This window comes from Nicotiana tabacum, chromosome 1 (genome assembly GCF_000715075.1).
Source record: "Nicotiana tabacum cultivar K326 chromosome 1, ASM71507v2, whole genome shotgun sequence".
NCBI lineage: Eukaryota > Viridiplantae > Streptophyta > Magnoliopsida > Solanales > Solanaceae > Nicotiana > Nicotiana tabacum.
The window spans coordinates 24,400,273-24,420,932 of NC_134080.1; the positions used below are offsets into that span (position 1 = coordinate 24,400,273).

A 20,660-nucleotide genomic window follows, 5' to 3' on the forward strand; every position below is an offset into this window, starting at 1 on the left:
GGCAGTTGAGTGATGTAGTTGAACTCCTTATTGTTCAAATAAGGCTTGCCAAAACTTGCTTAGGAATATAACATCCCGATCACTGACTATAGTTTGAGGTAACCTATGGAGTTTATAGACACTGTTTGAGTAAGCTTCAGCCACTAAGGAGCTATATAAGGGTGTACCAATGCAATGAAATAAGTATATTTGCTCAACCTGTCCACTACTACCAAGATCACATATTTGACGTATGCTTTTGGAAGTCCTTCTATGAAATCCAGACTGATATCTTGCCAAATTTTCTCAGGAATAGGGAGTGGTTATAGTAGGCCTGGGTATTTGACATTTTTTCCCTTGCACTTTTAACAAGTTTCACAGCTCTTGATGTGATTATAAATGTCTTGTTTAATCTTCTTCCAGTAGTATAGTTGACCAACCTTGAAGATAATGGCAGTTATAGTTGAATGACCCCAACTACTAAATTATGCAAATATTACAGAACCTCCTTCTTGAGAACAGGGTCAGACCAATGACAATTCTTCCCTTCCTCTACAGGACCCCTGCATGTAAAGGCTCTGCTTGTAGTTGAGTTAGCAACTTCTGTATAGAGGATCCCCATTCCTCTGTATATGACTGTTGGACCTTTAGAAGAAAATCAAAAGTAATAGTAGTTAGCATCTGCAGCTGAACTTGTGCAACATGGCATCTTGATAAGGCATAAGTTGATATGTTGTCCTTCCCTTTTATATAAAGTATAGTGTAGTCATACCCCATTAGTTTGGTCAACCATTTCTGTTGGCTAGGAATTGAAATCCTTTGTTCTAATAAGTATTCGAGACTCTGATGGTCTGTCTTGATGACAAAATGCCTCCCAATCAAGTAAGGCCTCCATTTGTCAATGGCAGTTACAATGGCTAGAATTTCCTTTTCATATACTGATAATTGTAGATGTTTTGGACTCAAAGCTTTGCTCATGTAAGCTAAGGGATGTCTAGCCTGCATTAACATTGTCCCAATACCCACCCCACATGCATCGGTCTCAATCACAAACTCAAGAGAGAAGTCTGGCAATGCTAGCACAAGGGCAACACTCATAGCTTGTTTCAATTTCTGGAAAGCTTTAACAACTTCTTCTGACCAACCAAGCTTATCTTTCTTTAGCAATTTAGTTAGAGGTCTGTACAGTATTATATAACTTTTGACAAACCTCCTATAATAGTCACGCCCCAAATCTGGGCCTGGACGTAATACGGCACCCGGTGTCTGACTATATGCGACCGAGCGAACCAAATTGGCTGGCTAAATCAACATGTGATATCATAACATATTGAATGCAGAAGATAAACTAACACATATTGATATACTGAAAGTCTAGAAAATATAAATCAAAGTGCGGAAATACCAATACAATTTTAAAACATATTTATAGCCAACATAGCTTAATATGAAAACCCTGCGACTCTGTCTAGCTATTACCCTAGTCTATAAAGCCTCTAATGAAGTACTGAAAATAATAACTGTCTAAAAATACTAAAGAATGTAGGGTAATTATAATGTCCCGAAAGAACTGGGAATCACCAAATAACTGGTAAAAGAATCCTAGCGCTTTGAATCGTCAACCTGTAAATCATTACCTGCATTGTGAGATGCAGGCTCCGGGCAAAAGGGATGTCAGTACATTTGAATTGCACTGGAATATAAAGCAACTAAAAGAAGAATTATAAATGCTGAAACTGAAGCTAAGCAGATAACTGAGAATTGATAACTGAAATGATAACTATTGAAACTCAAACTAAAATGATAACTGATAACTGATAAATAATAACTGAAATGATAACTAATAATTGAAATGATAACTGATAACTGAAATGATAACTAATAATTAAACTGAACAAAGGAAGTAAGGATATGAATACTCCCTCTTCTGAATGATGAACAACTTGTTTATCTGAATAAGCTAAGCCTCGGGCCCAATATATATGTGTGCACAAATTATGGCCTCAGGCGCAAGTATATGTATACATAACTACGGCCTCAGTCCCAAAAATACATAAAGCATAAACTACGACCTCAGGCCCAAACATGCATTAAATCATAAACTACGGCCTCACGCCCAAGTATGCATAAAACATATAAACTACGGTCTTAGACCCAAATACAGGTGTCCAACATTCAGGGATTTAAATTCAGGAACTGAGAATCATACTGCAATATGTGATGCTGAAATACCGAATCATATTGAGTTACATGATACTGTCATACTGAATAGGACTAGACTGAGACTATATTTCTGAGATAATTAGTAACGTTGTAAAAGAAACGTAGTGTAAGGAGAATCATTAACATTCCCAAACATAGAGAGTTAGTCTCACATACCTTAACTTCCTGCTCTTGAGCGTAATACAATGTTTGACAACCCTTTCAACTTTAATCTATAGCAATACAAATTAAAGGAATTCTATATTAGCAATAATACTCATGTTTTGGTCACTTAGGCATTTTATCAAACACTTGGCGGGTATAAAGCTTCATAGCCCTCATTAATGGTGTTTCTACACCCAACAAGTCATTCGCTTGCTCCTAGATAAATTCTAAAATCTCAAATTTCTTATATTCAATATAATTCTTCTTCACCCATAAGATAAACAACACCATTAACCAATAATCAACAATCAACAAGCCAAACCTATAATTGTTCATGCTTTTATATCAAACCCATCAGCTCATATTTCATTAACTTGTAGTCTACAATAATTAATCCAATACTATAATCAATTAGAGGGTGAAGATATTACCTTCTTGACGTTCGATCTTCATGAATTCGAGTTCTAGGGTTTCTTTTCTCAATAATTATGTCACAATCGAATATCTAATAATATGGAGGGTATACCCATGTTAATAAGGTGTTGGGAGATTGAAATTAACTTGAATTACCATTAGAACTTACCTTGGATGGTGGAGGTACCTTTAAGGAGTTAGGTTTTTGAGAGCTCTCCTTCCTAGAACAAGTTTTTGTGTTTTGGGGGTGTGGGGAACGAAGTAAGGCTTTAAAATGACCCCCAAGTACGACCCCCGTGCACCTGACCGCGCAAAATGGCAGTAGCACTGCCACAAGTGCGTGGCCGTGCATGTAACCCTCTGAGTGCGCACCTAGGCGCGCATATTGCGCACTGATATTATAAAATGCACATAACATAGAGATCCGTTCGGTCTCCACAATATATCGTTGGAAAGCTATTTCAAAGGGCTACAACTTTTATCTTTTGAGTATTCCAAAATTCCTTACACATTTTCACTAAGACCTGCTGGAAGACGGACCTTTTGTAAACTTAGTCGATTTTGTCGAATCTTATGCACCTCACTCTCCATCTTGATTCTAAAATAACTATTTCCACCCATACTCATCCCAATAGAACTTCACATATCTATTACTACTCATTTAACATGTCCATACCTAAGTCAAATTTACGGGGTGTTATAATAATAACCCGTTATCCCTAAGAACCCCTTGAGTTCCTTAAGGTTTTATGGATAGGAGAGTCCTTCATCACCTGTACCTTGCCAGGATCAGTGGTTACCCCCTGCTATGTGATAATGTGACCCAAATACTCCACCTCAGATTTTCCAAAGGAACACTTACTGAGCTTCACAAATAGGTTGTGTTCTTGTAGAATATCAAAGGCCTTTTGTAGATGAAGTAAGTGTTCAGACCATGATGGACTATAAATGAGAATATCATCAAAGAATACTAAGATGAAGTTCCTTAGATAGGGTTGAAAGATCTTATTCATGAGGCTTTGGAAAGTTGAAGAAGCATTAGTGAAGCCAAATGGCATTACTACAAACTCATAATGGCCATTATAGGATCTTAAGGTTGTTTTCTCAATATCCCTCACATCTATTCTAATCTAATAATAGCTTGATCTAAGATCCAATTTTGAAAAATATTTTGATCCCCCTAACTCATCTAGCAATTCTTCTATCACTGGAATATGGAACTTATCTTTTATTGTGTAGTAATTTAACTTTCTATAGTCAATGCAACGTCTCCACGTACCATATTTCTTTTTAACCATAATAATAGGAGAAGAAAATGGGCTTACACTAGGTCTGATGACACCAGATTCCAGTATCTCAGTAATTATATTTTCAATTTTATTATTTTGGCTTGTAGGGTATCTGTATGGCCTCACATTGATGGGTGAGACTTCTTCCTTCAAAATAATCTTGTGGTCATGAGCTCATGGGGTGGCAGGACCGTTGGGTTCTCAAAAAGGGATGCACATTGTTGAAGCACCTTCTACAGATCCTTTGAACTTTGCAATTCCTGAGAATTTAATGTTACTCTTGCTTCTTGCACTGAACTTACTTCTTGAGAGGGTGGAATAAACACCACCGATATCATGTGAATTTGACTAGGCTTGTTGAGTACTTTTTCCATTCGAACATCAGCTACTACTTTGAAAGCCCCAGATTGACTACCTCTCAATGACACTTTCCTTCCTCCAATTTGGAACTCCACCTTCAACTGCTTGAAGTTCCACTTTATATCTCCTAGAGTAATGAGCCATTGAATGCCTAATACTACATCAGCTCCTCCCAAGGGAATAACCAATATATCAGCTTTGAAATCCACTCCTTGCATCTTCCAAGTGACCCGTGCAGTTATCACATAATTGTGAACTTTGTTGCCATATGCTACAAATATAGAAAAGGAGAGAATGGTTTCCAGTCTACAATCCAACTTCTTGGCTACTGCGAGGTCCATAAAATTATGTGTGGACCCTGAATCAATTTGAACATGAACCATTTTTCCTTTAACAACTCCCTTTACTCTCATTGTTCTGTAGTCACTAGTTCAATCAAGGGCATGAACAGAAACTTGAGGATTCAAGGTTGATTCCTAAGAGTTTTCATTTTCCTCTAGCTCATCTTCCAAAAGAGACTCATCTATTTCCTCATCCAATTCTAGGATAAACAATTGCTTCCTTCGACTAGTGCTAGGGTGTTTATTTTTCATCGCACCAGTAACAAACGCCATTGGCTCTCTTTTCATCCATCTACTTAGCTGATAACCTCCTTGATCCTTGAAATGCTAGTTTAATGTCAATTTTGTTGAATTTCCTAGGCCCTGAAGGCCTGCTGCCTTCACGACTTTGATTGAAATTGGACCCTCTAGAACTTGACCCCCACGTACTACTAGGTGTAGCCAGTAATGACCTTGAATTTCTCACTAATGCTTGGGTGTGACCATGCTGCAATTTTAAAGATTGTTCTGCCAATGTTGCTTGGCTATAATCTTTCATCAATGTTCTTGGTCCCAACATTCTTACTTGGATCTCAATCTCAGGTTTTAAATTGACTAAAAAGATGCTGATGGAGTGCTCTTCCGCAAACTCCACTTGGTTTAGTAATTCATCGAATTTGTCTAATTCATCGAATTTGTCAAGAAATTCTTGAACACTCCCATTTTGTTTGAAAGCCACCAATTCCGCCTGGGATATGCATGTTCAACATCTCCAAATCTCAAAAACACTGCTCCAACATAATCTTCCCAATTTGGGAATCTCCCCATTCTAGGCTTCATGTATATCTTGTGCCATTGAAGGGCCTTGCTTTCCATGTTAATAAAAGCAGTTTGAACCTTATTTCCTCTGAGATATGCTCGTAATCAAAGAATTACTCCGCCTTATAGGACCAATCATTAATATCTTCCCCTTATATCTTTGGGAAAATTGAACCTTTGATATCGACCAGCATGGTTAGGGTTTTGACCGCGAACGTGATTTTCCCAATTTCAGCTGCTTATGGAGCTACTTGGACCGTTGGAGCTTCGTTGTTGTTCGTTATAGCAATTAACATTTGCTTAATTTCCACCAATGTGTCACCCTAAATACGCACTTGTTCGCGTAACTCTTCCATTTCGCGCCTCACCTCTCCGTTTCTGGTATTAGCTTCCGGCGTAATTTTCGGCCTAGAATCCTCTTGATCTGATACCAATGTTACGTGCTCACTGAAGAACACAATCAGTGCAGTCCTAAAGGATTGGGATGATGAATAATCCTTGAACAAATAGGCACAATTGAACTGAGGAATAAGAATTCAAGAAGAAAGAATATGGTTTATTGATAGAATACACAATTTCTCCAAGATCCTTATAATCAATCCCCTTTCTTGTATTTAACCCCTATCTCCATCTTTAACGACTGAATTAACAAGCTGACTTCTAACAACTTCAACCACTATAACCGACGATTAACTACTTTTCTAGTGAAAAGACTACTATGTCTTCATGCTAATACCCCTATAGCTATAGATAGTAACACATAGAGATGCCAAATGGAAAATGTCATAATGGAAGCAAAAAATACTTAAAAAATAATGGAGTAGAATCATAGAATCGTACTTAGTTGAGATAGCTTCTCATCATTTGAAGCAATAATATAATTAGGTAAAAGTATATAATCTCACAATCTTTCCAATTATATTAAATGATGCAGCTATAATAATTAAATTATTTTTCTAACTAAATAATTAGTTGCCAACCAGACATGCTTCCCCTAATTCTCTCTCTGCCTTGTTATCCCAAAATTACCCTCGAACAGACCAATAATTTATGTGAATTCAAGAAGTCGAGTGAGGGTAAACTTGTAATTTGGCAGGGTTGCATCACATGAACATACAAACACAAATATTCTCCGTACGCACCACACGTGCAACCCAACCTTCAAGTTGGGGGTTTTTGTTTATTAATTTATAATAAAATAACATTGTTATTAACGAGATTTTTGAAATTATTAGGGGATTTTTAACGGTTAATCACATGGGCCAGATAAGCCTTCACATGGGCCAGATATGTAAGGCCCACAAACTCCTAAACTTCTCTCCTTCTAGGCAATTGTTTCACATGCTCCATCGCACGTGTGGGAATACCCTTGATTAACGGCTGGTGATTAAATTTAATCATATAATAACCGACTAACACTAGTGGCCCTTTTTTTTTTAAAAGGAAAATACAAAAAAGAAAGTTGGAGGAAATATGCTACTTATTTCTGAATCTTATTTAACGATTATCACGAAAAAACTTATAGAACAAAACATGAAAGTGAGAAATTGACAAAATAATTTGTTCAAAATCAAGAAAAACTTTTGGAATGAGTAAAATTTAATTTGATTCGGAGCAATGTTTTAAAAGGCGGGGGCGTGAGGCGAGGCGTTTTACTTATGACGAAGCGAGGCGTAAGCCCTGAGACATGGGGCGTAAGTCCCATGGATCTTTAAATTTTACTAATTTCAAGAATTTTAAAATAGTACAAAAATAAAAAATAATTATAAAAATTACATTAAAATCACAAAAATATAACAAATAATCTATTTAAAATATTTATAAATTATAATTCAACTACGAATAATACAAAAAGTATGACATATATCATAATATGCAAATTAGCTGCAACGTCATTACAAATCAAATATCAAAAGTAGTATATTCGATACGAAATCTTATATGTATCTCTTAAGGAGTAATGAATCTTGAAATAATTTCAATATTATAATTTGATATTTTTTTAAAAATACTCTTTTTATTTAATATACTTTCTATTTGAAAGAGAATTTATATAAAAACATAATTCACAATTTAAATATGATTCTCAAGCATCATTCATTTGTAAGTTTCAACAAGTTAATAAAGTGGCACATAATTCATCATACAATATCATGATAACTAATTATTCGTAAATAGTTACTAGCTAATACTGAGATATTAAATTAATAAGTATTGTATCTCGTAAACGTGAAAAAATAATATTTAGAAAAATAATCATTAAAAAAATTATGGACTATTATATAATAAAGACATAACAAAAGTTAATAAATAAATACTTTTTAAATGAAAGATTTACTTAAAATTAACTATCATAGCAGTCTTAGTAGATAACGTGCAATAATTTTTATTTTAATTATGACATAAAATACTCTCAACTTAATAATTTACAATTAGGGAAAAAGTAATTTTGAATAGTCAACGATTTATTAAGAAAATTTGAGGATTTACAGGGTTAATTACATACAATTGCATAAAGTTCTATTAGGCAAGCCCAGTAAGCTGGGCGATGGGCGTGTCCGGGCGTAAGCCCCGATGGCCGAGGCGTAAGTCTCATGGAACTAAGCCCCACACATAAATTCAGGGGCGTTTTACGAGTGTTCCGCCCCGGGGCGAACCCCGAACGAGTCCCAATTCGGCCTTTTAAAACAGAGATTCGGAGAGCAAGTGTTGCACTGGCGTTAGTGAAAAACTATACTTCAATTATAATTTTTTCGTCGCTTTTACTTTATTGATGTGTAAGCAAATTATAGAGTCAAACTGGAATTGGTAATTTACTCTAATGACATAGTTCTATACAAATTATATAAAATATCCAATATTACAAGAATATTTTTGCATGATAAACTGTATACTGAATTTATGCGTTAAACGTTCTTATTGCGTCAAATTTTGTATTTAGTCAAATAATTTCATGTAAAATAAAAAGAAAGAGCTAAGATGTAGGTGTAAAATTATTAGTCAAATATCAAGAGACGATAATCTAAGATAATCGTAGCTAATCACCGAGCAATGATAGAAAATCATATAAACTGACCGTTGAACGTATCCAACAGAAACAAACGTAAGTTTGACCACCGCCAAAATGATGTGGTGCAGCGGATGGGGCTGCTCCACTCTTAACCAGATGTTTCGAGTTGAGCCTTGGATATGAAAAAATTCTTGATATGGAGCGTTTCTCCCCGGATCTTAGTGCGAATTCGAATATAATCAAGCTCCAATGTGGGTATCGAACATCATATGAGAAACCAAAAAAAGGTGAGTTTGACCGGAAGGAGTGCACGTTGTTTGACTCAAAAGATATTAAAACCCTTTTGAACAAATCAATCAAAGATGAATGGGTAAATCTTAGTTGTGGATAATAATCTCTAGAAAGATCGATAAATAAGGAGAAGATAGGTCACGAGGTTTCTTTTCATTCATAAGATAGTAATGTCTTCAGCGTGTTTTATATCGGTTACAAGGTTATTGTCCTCCTTTTATACTAAGAGAGAAATTCTTCTAAACTATAAAAGACAAAATACAAGAAATATTTGAAGGAATATTCCTAATGTCCCATGATGGCCATACATTATTACAAGGGTCGTTTCGTCTCTGGTTTGCCTCAGGTCTCGTCTCTGATGTCCAAAGTGGAGGGACTAACGGGAAATGATGTCATCTTCATGTGCATCATCATCACGCATGTTTTCAGGGCAGGAGTTGATGGCTTGATACTTCATTTTTAGCGCCACTTTGTGGCTCTCCGCTTCGATTCTGGCGCCACCAACCCTATAAATAGGGGAAGGGTTTGTTTTTTCGAACGTTTTTGGCCATTACACTCTTGATAACCTCCTTCACTCTTCCTTAGCTTGCCCTAATACCCTTCTACTTCTTATTACGTTCTTCGTTTGAAACTTCTTCCTCCTTCTTCTTTTGTGTTGATACCCCTTTGAACGATATCATGCCAAGGTCTCGTCGTTCTCGTGAAGAGGTTCCTGAGGCCACCCCATTGTCTACGACACCCCTTCTGGCAGTGGAGATACGGTGGGGGAAGAGAGTGACAACCTTCCTACGGTGGAGGAACTACTACTGAGGCATCACTTATCTCGAAGTGACTTCCTCAAAGATCCCCTCATACTCCGGACCCCGTATTCTCTGAAATGGAGCAAGTTCATATTGATGCTCTTCGTGTAAAGTATGGCATTCCCATTCATGTAGATATGGTTTCGGCGGGGAGAGACTACGTAGATGTCCACAGACCTGGATACTGCGCTTTCTATGAGTACCCTTTCATGATTGGCTATACTCTTCCTCTCTTCCCTTTAACGGAAGAATTCTGCAGGTTCTACCAAGTTTGTCCGGCGCAACTTTCGCCGCATACGCTCAAGATACTTCTGTTGCTGACCAAGTATGCAGAGTTGGCAGAATGTAACGTTTCTATCCACCACCTTTTCACCTATTCACGCCTGGCTTCCACAAGGGTACCATGGTGCATTTGAGGCTCCGTGGTACGAAAGGGCTAGTGGTCGGGATAGATGACCGGGCAAGTCGCTAGTTTTGGCATAAGTATTTCTTTGTCAAAACCGAACATGTCGTTTCTGACTCCGTTAGGTTTCTGGAGCGATGGAATGAGACTCGTAAGTGTTGCCACTCGTTTTACTCTTCTTTCATCTGTATTCACTATAAAATTTATTTGCTTCTCGTTTGCAGCTATGGGATGTCTGCCTCGCCCTATTGCGGATATCAGGGATTGGGTAGCCCGTTTGTTGCCTCATGCAGCAGAGACTCAAGATTGGTCCGCCTTCGTGGAACGTTACGGCCCTAGAGTCTCTTCTGGTAAATATTTTCCTTACCACTTCTGTGAGCACGTGATTTTTGCCTCACAAGAACTACTCCAAAAGAAATCACAAATAATTTTTCTTTGTAGGCAATTTTTAGAATTTATGTGGCATTTTTGGATAATTATTTGTGTTTTGTCCGTAAATGTTTACTTTGTTAGTTAAATGAAAAAGAAAATAAAAAATACATGTTGCATGCATATCTAGAATTTAATTATGCATTTAAGAATTAATTAAACCGTCATTTAGCTCTAAAAAAGAAAATCACAAAAAATATGCATTTATCCTATTTTGTCATTTAAATGTGTCATTGTGTGATTAATGTTTTGTCTTGTGTGTTAATGGTTGTTAAAGGGTAATTAATATTTTGTAAGGTTAATTTTGATTATTATAATTCAAATTAGGAATTTTAGTAATTAGGAATTAAAAGAAAATGAAAAAAAGAAGGAAGTGTAAATAGGAGGAAAATTGGACTGGGCCATTTTAATTGACAAAAAATCAGGCCCAAAACAAAGCATTTACCCGGCCCAGGTCAGTCAACCCAAAGACCATCAAACGACGTAGTATAGGGCAAATACTACGCCGTTTGATGATGCCCGGTCAGTTAATTTCAAAGACAAACCATACGACGCCGTATGGTTGAATTTGATCGGGGTCGTTCGTTGTTTCTGATCCAATGGCTCCCGGAGCTTTGACCAAACCCGATTCCACAACCCGATCCACTTTACCCGGTGAACCCAATCTCTCAAAGAGAACAAACGACGCATAATGGTATAAAATCAGATAAACAAGCCAAATATGACAGTTGAGCGACCGTGCTAGAACCACAGAACTCGGGAATGCCTAACACCTTCTCCCGGGTTAACAGAATTCCTTATCCGGATTTCTGGTTCATAGACTGTAATACAAAGTCATTCTTTTCCTCGATTCGGGATTAAATTGGTGACTTGGGACACCCTAAATCTCCCAGTGGCGACTCTGAAATAAATAAATAAATTCCGTTTCGATTGTCCTTTAATTGAAAAAAACTCCTACGCCCCTCGCGGGGGCGGAAAAAGGAGGTGTGACAACTTCGTTAGCCATATGACCTTATTTATTAATACGACACAACGTGATGACAGGTCGAGGAGCTTCCAGGCAGAGGGCGCCAGTCCCTGCGTTTTGACAGGTCGTTGTTGTTGCAGACACGTAGTTTGTTTTGAGTGAGTCTATTCGAGAGGGTCGTGAGGGAGGAGGCTTCTTCGGTACCGGCTCCATATCCTTTGGATAAATCCTTTAACGGGGATGAGCCGTTATCGAGAAAAAGGAGGAGGCTGGAACTTGGGAAGGGCGTGGCCATGGACGCTGATAGAAGCAGGGCGTCGCAGACGGCTGCCGTGCCCGTATTTATGGCTGACGCCATTTTGTTGGGGAGATCTCCCCAAGTGGGAGTTTACTCTAAAGCTAGCTCAATGTGCTCTACTGAGGGTGGTGCGTCGTCCAACGTCGGAGGATGTCATGTTGAGGGTGACGGCTCAGGTTTGGATGTAGACCTAGAGGATGTCAATGAGTTCGTAGGTCGCCATACTCATTTGGAGGTCAGAACGGAAGGGTCTGATCGTCACATAGTCATTCCGGGGGATTACAACTTGTTACTGAACTACGAGCAAGTGGCGTCTACTCTAGATCTTATATGTGTTGCCCCTGAGAACGAGGCTCTTAGGGTGATGAGCGACACGGAGTTGTCTCAGAAGGTCATCGGTATGGCCTTGTGGGTAGGTGCCTTTCCTTCCCTTTTCGTCATTGGGTTTGTGTGAGGATCGTCGTTCTGTATTTTGTTTCTAACTTCTCCCCCTTTTTTGTCAGACCCTCTTCATGGAGATTGAGCGAGAGCGTAGGGAGAGGAGAAGGACGAGCCTTTTTGAAAAGTTGTCGTCCAAATATCATCAGTATCGTGCTAAGCATCGTGCGATGACCGACATTTACCATCAGGACCCTGAGTTTCAGTTGTTTCGTGAGGGGAGGACCAACTGGAGTGTAAGATTGAAGAGTTGAGGGAGCAGGATGAGGAGCTCATGAAGACTATCGCTTGTACCAGTGAACTCGAGGCTTACCTTAAGGTGAAAGACGACGAGCTTGAGTTAAGTAAGGGGGTCATGGCCGAAAATGCCGACTTGTAGGCAAAGGTGGCCGGTTTGACCGCTGAGTTGAATGCGAAGGCGTTGGAGGTAGAGGGCTTACGGGCAAGTTGCGCGTTGGTACCGATAAGTTGACGACAATTATTTCTGGAATCGCATCTTTAGAGAATGCCCTCAGCATTTGCCGGTCGGAGCTGGCAGAAGAGAAGGAGGCCTCTGGTCGTAAGGTTGCGGGGTTCGAAGGGCGTGTCAATGAACTGGAGGCAGAGGTGGGTGCATTAAATGGACAAGTGACCTTGTTGAGGGAGGAGGATTCAAATCGACGTTCTTAACCTTCTACGTCTAGTGCCTCAGCCGATCCGGTCATGCCCCGTCATTTATATGAGCTGTGATTCCTTGCTGAGGCTCGACTTGACGTGTATAAGGCTTTTCATGCTGAGGGAAGGGCTACTAAGGCGGAGCTTCAGGCCGTACACATCGAAGCTTGTGCAGCTCGTGAGGCATACGGGTTCGACCCCCTCACACCTAACAAGGATGACATCAACTCTGATGATGCGAACCGTCTTGCTTCGGACTCGTGGTACGGAGATGCTTACCCCATCGGGGATGATGTGTAGTATTTGTTTGTACTTGCTTTTGTTTTGGGGTTTTTGCGGGAGGCATACTTGAGCTCGTTTGTAAAGACAAATGTAAATAACATTTTGATGCAATGTAAAATATATTTTGTCGATTTGATCTTCTTTGCAATGGTTATGGTATCCGGGATAATTGTCGAGCCATTAAGTTATTAAAGTCGATGGCCTTGGCCATTGGGATGTTGCTTCAAACTATCGTTGAAGTAGGATCCCGTCGTATTTCGAATGAGGTTGAACTCATGTTTTTATCGATGGCCTTGTCCATGGGGATATTGCTTCGAACTGTCGTCGAAGTATAAGCCCATCGTAGTTCGAATGAGGTCGAACTCATGTTTTTGTCGATGGCCTTGGCCATTGGGATATTGCTTCAAACTGTCGTTGAAGTAGGATCCCGTCGTAGTTCGAATGAGGTCGACTCATGTTTTTGTCGATGGCCTTGGCCATGGGGATGTTGCTTCGAACTGTCGTCGAAGTAGGATCCCGTCGTAGTTCAAATGAGGTTGAACTCGTATTTTTGTCGATGGCCTTGGCCATTGAGATGTTGCTTCGAACTGTCGTCGAAGTAGGATCCCGTCGTAGTTCGAATGAGGTCAAACTCATATTTTTGTCGATGGCCTTGGCCATTGTGATGTTGCTTCGAATTGTTGCCGAAGTAGGATCCCGTCGTAGTTCGAATAAGGTCGAACTCATATTTTTATCGATGGCCTTGGCCATTAGGATGTTGCTTCGAACTGTCGTCGAAGTAGGATCCCGTCGTAGTTCGAATGAGGTCGAGCTCATATTTTTGTCGATGGACTTGTCCATTGGGATGTTGCTTCGAATTGTCGTCGAAGTAGGATCCAGTCGTAGTTCGAATGAGGTCGAACTCATATTTTTCTCGATGGCCTTGGCCATTGGGATATTTCTTCGAACTGTCGTTGAAGTAGGATCCCGTCATAGTTCGAATGAGGTCGAACTCATATTTCTGTCGATGTCCTTGTACATTTCTTGGTGGAGATTTGATCGTATTCCCGTATGAAGACATGTCATATTTATTCATGCAATGGATGTTTGATTTTATACTTGTAAGAATCACATGACCCTGTTCATACAATGGAGATGATTATCTATATCCAGTACTTTCATTACTTCGCTCTAGAGATTATTTCAATGGGTCGAGGTAATGGACATCACTCCGATCCTCGAGGCGTCTCCCTTGCCGCCTCCCTTGCCGCCTCATTAAAAACCTCACTCTGAAAACCCGATTGGGACAAAACCCGCGTGAGGGAAAAAGAGTACGACTTAGGTGATACCTTCTTTTAGAAGTGGAAGTACTTGAGATATGTGACATTCCAGTTGTTTTGGAGTAGTTTTCCCTCCATTGTTTCTAACTGGAATGCTCCTTTGTTTGTTGCGGTTGTGATTTTCTATGGTCCGTCCCTGTTTGTTCCTAATTTTCCCTCATTAGGGTCTTTCGCTGCTTGTGTTTTAGCCTTGAGGACGTAATCTCCAACTTTGAGCGGCCGCACCTTGGCCCTCTTATTGTAGTACCTTTCTACTTGCTGCTTCTGGGATACCATTCTTATGTGGGCCATGTCTCTCCATTCTTCGACTTCATCCAGATCTTGTAGCCTACTTTCGTCGTTGCTTGGTCCGCTCTCGTTGGAGTATTTCAAACTGGTTTCTCTGACCTCGACTGGTATAATTACGTCAGTCCCGTAAACCAGTGAATATAGCGTCTTGCTTGTGCTGGTTTTTGGAGTAGTGCGGTGTCACACCTCCTTTTTTCACCTGCGCCACCTTAAAAGGGCGCGAAAGGGAGTTTTTTCCCACTTAAAGGACAATCGAAACGGGATTTATTTATTTATTCAGAGTCGCCACTTGGAAGATTTAGGGTGTCCCAAGTCACCAATTTAATCCCGAATCGAGGAAAATATTCGACTTTCCAAATGAAGTCTGCGAACCAGAAATTCTAAGTAAGACATTCTGTTGACCCGAGGGAAGGTGTTTGGCACCCCCGAATCCCGTGGTTCTAGCACAGTCGCTTAAACTGTTGTAATGGCTAAAATATCTGATATTAATACATGTTCAAAAATTATAGTGCAATTTCAACTTTTAACCGCTTTATTGTTATTATTATTTTATAGAGAATTGCAACATCGTGAAAATATATCTCGAACCACGTCACATCAATGTACCTGTGGTTATCGACATATTTCGACTCTGCTGAGATTTTGATTTGGGTCACATAAATGTGCACCCGAGTTTTAAGAAAATTAAATTATTAAAGGCGCGCCTAAAGCGACTAGCGTATCACCTACTTTGGGTAGGGCCGTGAAAGTTTGCTAAACGGTCCATTCCGAAGTCTAAGCAATTTTTATAGTAAATATTTACTGAGGGCCCCGCAATTTTTGTATTTTTATTCGGCGAGGTTCATCTCATTCTTTTTAAAAAAAAACGGTCCTAGAGTGACTGCATTTCTATTTAGGTTGTTCTCTAAAATAAAAGAAAATAATCCTAGTTAATTACATGCTAAAAAAAACATATTAATTGCTAGACTAAGACAAATGTTATTGGAAGAGAAAATTACTAAAATTGAAATTATAAATAAAATACAACATCGACAAAGGACATATTAAAAAAAAACTAATTAACCTATAGCTAGATTAAACTCGCATGGTTAGACGAATTGATTCATTGGGACTAAATGCTTTTCAACTATTTGAAACTAACCCACCTTAATTACTGATGCTTACAAAAGTTTGTTGAAGCTAACTCGTTAACTTGAATAACCTATTGGATTAAGGCTCTTATCCTTTATACATTGAATCGCGCTTCAAATATGTCAAGCCTACGGATTCTATATAATTAATGGCTTTTTTATTTCTGCTTAAAACTGCCAGAACTAAACCTATTCAAACAATTACCCCTTCAAACCAAAAAAATCCCCTTTTTAAACAAACGAGCTGCCTGAGTCAAACCTTAATACCTAATTCACACAATTAGTCCAAATTTATGCCTTAACTAAGTTTATCAGCAGGTTCATGATTATCTTGTTATTTCAGACTGATGTTGGCTCCAATTAGGATTACCTAAACTTGTTTAATTCCAACAACTCAATACTTAATTCAAAATGAAATAGAATTCTAACTAACATACACTGGAAAACTATTAATAGTTTACAAATTATAGTTTATAATCAAAAGAAAATAGTTCTAGCAAAATATAAATTCCATCGTCCATATTCTTAATTTGAATTACAAAGATAGATTATACAGCTGCCTATCCTTTGGCTATTAAACATGCAAATACAAATTAAATATTTGACTACTTGAGTATTTCTTTTCACTACAACAGCCGCATCACAATGATTCGAAAGTGTACCTGATAGTAGAAACAGAAGAATAGAGTGAAGATCAGTAGACCAGTAGCTAACAACAACGACAATCAGCACCAACAGAATGATAACCAACAGAAACAATCCCAGCAATCAAACAGTCCAGAAATCCAGTGAAGTAATGAAATGACAACAGAAAACTAATCACAGACAGATGCAAGGAAACAGTAGTTTTCTGTTTTGTCAATCACTCAAAGAAAGCAGCCTAAAACTCTTGAGCTTGAGAACTCCAACTCTTAATGCAAAGCTCTGTATTATTTCCAATTCTATGTCTATTATTCTCTCTCTGCCTGATTTTTTTCCAGAATTTTTCAGATTCTGCCCCTCTTTCAGTCTGCCCCCCCTCTTTTATACAATCTGCCCGACCTTTTTTCCTTTCAAAAAATCAGAATTCCCCACTAAAAATCTGCTCTTTTTTACTTTCAATCCCACTAAGGAAGCCTTTTCCCTGATTTTCAGCCCCCATTACCTTTTGTTCCCCATTAATGTATTAGTTAATACCCCCATTAACAAAGCACTAATACTAAAATATAAACTTAATTGTTTCAATCCCAAATTGCCCCTGAAAACCCTTAATATCACTGCCCTCCTAACACAAACACTACTACATTACAACTTTTTAAATTTGAAATCTGTTTTCAACTTTAACAAAGATTTGAAAATTAAATCTGACTTTCAACTGTACCCAAACTTATTTCTGATTATTGAAGGACTATGGTTAGAAATTAATTGGAACAAATGAACTTGGAATTAAATCAATCTAGACTTAACACAACATAGAACTTAACACAATCCTTAAAACTGAAACTGAAATATTTAATCAATATGCACATGAATGCAAACATCAGGAATGCAAGTTCATTGTCATCCTAATGACAATGCCCTGAAACCAAATGGCCACAGATCAAATATACACAACAACGTTTGACAAACTTTCTATTTTAACAAACATGAGTGAATTAATTGACGAAACTAATTAATGGACTGCTTACAACAACTGATACTAAACAATCAAACCCCAGACAATTAGGCAATTCACAGGCAATTTCAGTGGTATTGACAGAAACATAGATTAACTGAAAACTAATTAATCGACGCAACTCATTAATCGATTACACAAATTATAACACATAACAATCATATCGAACCTAAACAAATGACAGAATTGATCCTATTGAATATGAACAAGGTCAATTGACCAAAAGAAATTTTAATATTAATACAGCAGATAAAAAGATATGTAGAGAAGCAAATACGAAGGAAAGAAAAGGAAATACCTCATAATACCAGAATTATACGGACCCAGTCTTCGAAACTCTGATTCGGACACTTTGAGATCGAACAGACCTTAGTCGAAGTATTCTCAACTGAAAATACTTCGATTAAGGTCGATTAGACCCCAACTTTTTATTAAATTTGGGCAGGATCCATGATTTGTAATTTTAGGGTTCTTGAAGGTCTAATTTGGGGCTTGATCATTTCTGGTCAGATTCGAACCAAACCAAGTTTGGTTTGGTTACAAGTGAGTTCAGGAGAGTGACTGGTGTGATTTTGGGGTACATTAGGGTAGTTTTAGGTTTTGCTCAAATCTTCAAATAAAGATTCGAGCAGTTCCAGGAAGATTCGACCTAAGCTACTACCTGATCTATGATGAGGATAGTCAGGAGAAGCCCTGGTGTTGATTTGGAAGCCATCGGAAAAGGTTGGGTTTTCAGGCCAAGCTTTGATCGAAGATTCGAGACGTTGGGGCCTGATTCGAGGGATATAGGTTACATATTTGGAACGGGAAGATCAAGAGGAAGCTATGGTGTAAAGATAGGGTCGTTTGGACAACCGGAACCGCCGTGAGGCGATTTCCGGTGGGCGGTGCACGGTGGTTGATGGTCGGGATATGTTTGGTCTCTGAAGGAGACGATAAACAGGAAAGGGGGGTGTTTGGTTTGGGGGGCTGGGGTAGAAGATTAAGTTTATATAGGGGAGGGGTGGATGGATCCTGGTCGTTGGATCAGGTGAGATTGATGGCCAGGAACTCCTCACTTAAGGGAACGACGTCGTTTTGGTAGTGCTGGGGCGGTCCGGGTATTGGGGTGATGGGTCGGGCCAAGGAATGAGTAAAAGTTGAATGATCTGGACCGTTTGATCAAGTGAGATCAACGACCCATATTGAGAGTGATAAAACGACGTCGTTTGGATTAGTTGCAGGTGGACTAGATTTGGGGCGGGTATGGGCTGGTTTTTTAGGCAGGTTTAGGGTATATTTCGTTTGGGCCTTGAAGCTTTTGGCCCAAATCCGGATATTCTAATTTTCAACTCTTTTCCTTTTCTTCTTTAATTCCTAATTGGTACACAATTCCTAATTAAATTGTAAAATCAAAATACAACTAACCAAATATTAATTAACACTTGAAAATAAATATCACACAAGTTAAACATTTAATTAAAAATAAAATCACATAAAGGCATATTTAAATGACAAAATTACAACAATTACATATTTTTGTGATTTTCCCTCTTTTAAAACCAAACTATGGTTTATTTAATTCCTCAATATATTATTTTTTATTTTATTTTATCCTTTTATATAAACCAATGATTAATTAATTATAAAAATTCAACATTAATTCCTAAATGTACATGTACCTATATTACTATTTTTCTGTATTTTCTTTAATTAGAATAAAATAAACATGCACAGATAAAATGCCACGAAAATTCAAAATCGTATATAAAGAAAAATTATTTATGATTTCTTTGGAGTAGTTCTTGTGAGGCAAAAATCACGTGCTCACATGCGGTATATCCATAATACTTCCGGTAGTAGCTCAGGCCATATCCCTTTAGCATCTTCAAGCTTCTTTTTAATATATTCAGTATTACTTTATTAGAGGATTCGACTTGACCATTGGCGGCAGGGTGTTATGGCATGGAGAGTATTCATTTGATGTGCCATTTTTCGAAGAACTCAGTCGTTCTCATTCCGACGAGCTAAGGTCCGTTGTTGCAGTTGATTTATTTAGGAATGACAAAATGTTGTATTATGTTTTTCCATATGAACGTGATGACCTCTTGCTCATGTATCTGAGTGTATGCACCTGTTTCCACCTATTTAGAAAAGTAATCAGTTAAGACCAAAAGGAAGCGTACCTTACCTCGTCTTGCTGGAAGGGGACCGACTATATCCATTCCCCACTTTATGATGGCCATGGTGAAGTGACGGAACAAAGGAGTTCTCCTGCTTTATGTATCATAGGGGTGTACTTCTAACACTGTTCACATCTCTTGACATAGTCTGTGGATTCTTTTTTCATGGTGGGCCAGTAGTATCCGGCGCGGATATGACATCAGATGAGGGCGCGGTTTCCCGTGGGTGCCACAGTGCCCTTTGTGTACTTCTTCTAGTACTCGCCTTGTTTGATTTGGACCAAGACATTTGGCTAGGGGACCTCCTAACATTCTTTTGTAGAGATCACCACTTACGAGGTTGTATCGGGCTGCTTGTACCTAGAGTTTTTTGGCTTCTTTTTTATCTTGCGGGAGCATTCCATCCTACAAATATGTTGTGAGGTGGTTACGCCAGTCCCAAGTTAAGTTTACAAAACGTACCTCGATGTGGTCTATTGTAGAATGGAGAATAGTGACCACGTTTTCCCTATTGATATTTTTGGTGCCCGCAGCTAGTTTGGCGAGGTCATCTGCTTCGATATTCTACACCCTGGGTATCTGGTCGAGGCGGCATTCATTGAATTCTGGCAGTAGTTTGTAAATTTCCGACTAGTACTTCTATAGTCTCGGTTCTTTGATTTGGAAAGCCCTAGAGACCTGGTTCACCACGAGTTGGGATTCGCAATGGAGGATGAGCCATCGAGCGCCGTATTTGAGGGCTAACATCAAACCTGCAGTCACGACTTCATACTCGGCCTCGTTGTTAGTTATCTCGGGACATCGTATGGACTAGCGAATTACTTCGCCTGTAGGGACTTTGAGGATGAGTCCCGGTCCCGATCCCGAGGGTCAAAGGCGCCATCGGTGTAGAGGACCCAGAGGTCGGTATTTGTGGAAGCGCAGAGCGCTTCCTGTTCTACTTCAGGCAATATTTATGCGCTAAAATCAGCGACAAAATCGGTGAGC

At 38.8% G+C, this 20,660-nt stretch overlaps 1 protein-coding gene across 1 annotated transcript; it reads right to left on the reverse strand.

Annotated features, from left to right (window-relative positions):
- Positions 1-531: 531 nt before the first annotated feature.
- Positions 532-4,822, reverse strand: LOC142162204 (uncharacterized). The gene is made up of 2 exons (XM_075218528.1): positions 4,287-4,822; positions 532-1,159 (listed from the first exon to the last, which is right to left on the reverse strand). The coding sequence occupies exons 1-2, from the start codon at positions 4,820-4,822 to the stop codon at positions 532-534; spliced, it is 1,164 nt and encodes a 387-aa protein (XP_075074629.1).
- Positions 4,823-20,660: the final 15,838 nt, after the last annotated feature.

Excerpts from the sequence above, each read along its gene's own strand:
- LOC142162204 (XM_075218528.1), bottom strand. The coding sequence starts at position 4,822 with ATGAGAGTAAAGGGAGTTGTTAAAGGAAAAATGGTTCATGTTCAAATT. Across the intron at positions 1,160-4,286 it reads TTGCAAAGTTCAAAGGATCT|ACCTCTAACTAAATTGCTAA; the intron begins GTAGAAGGTGCT and ends AATACTGTACAG.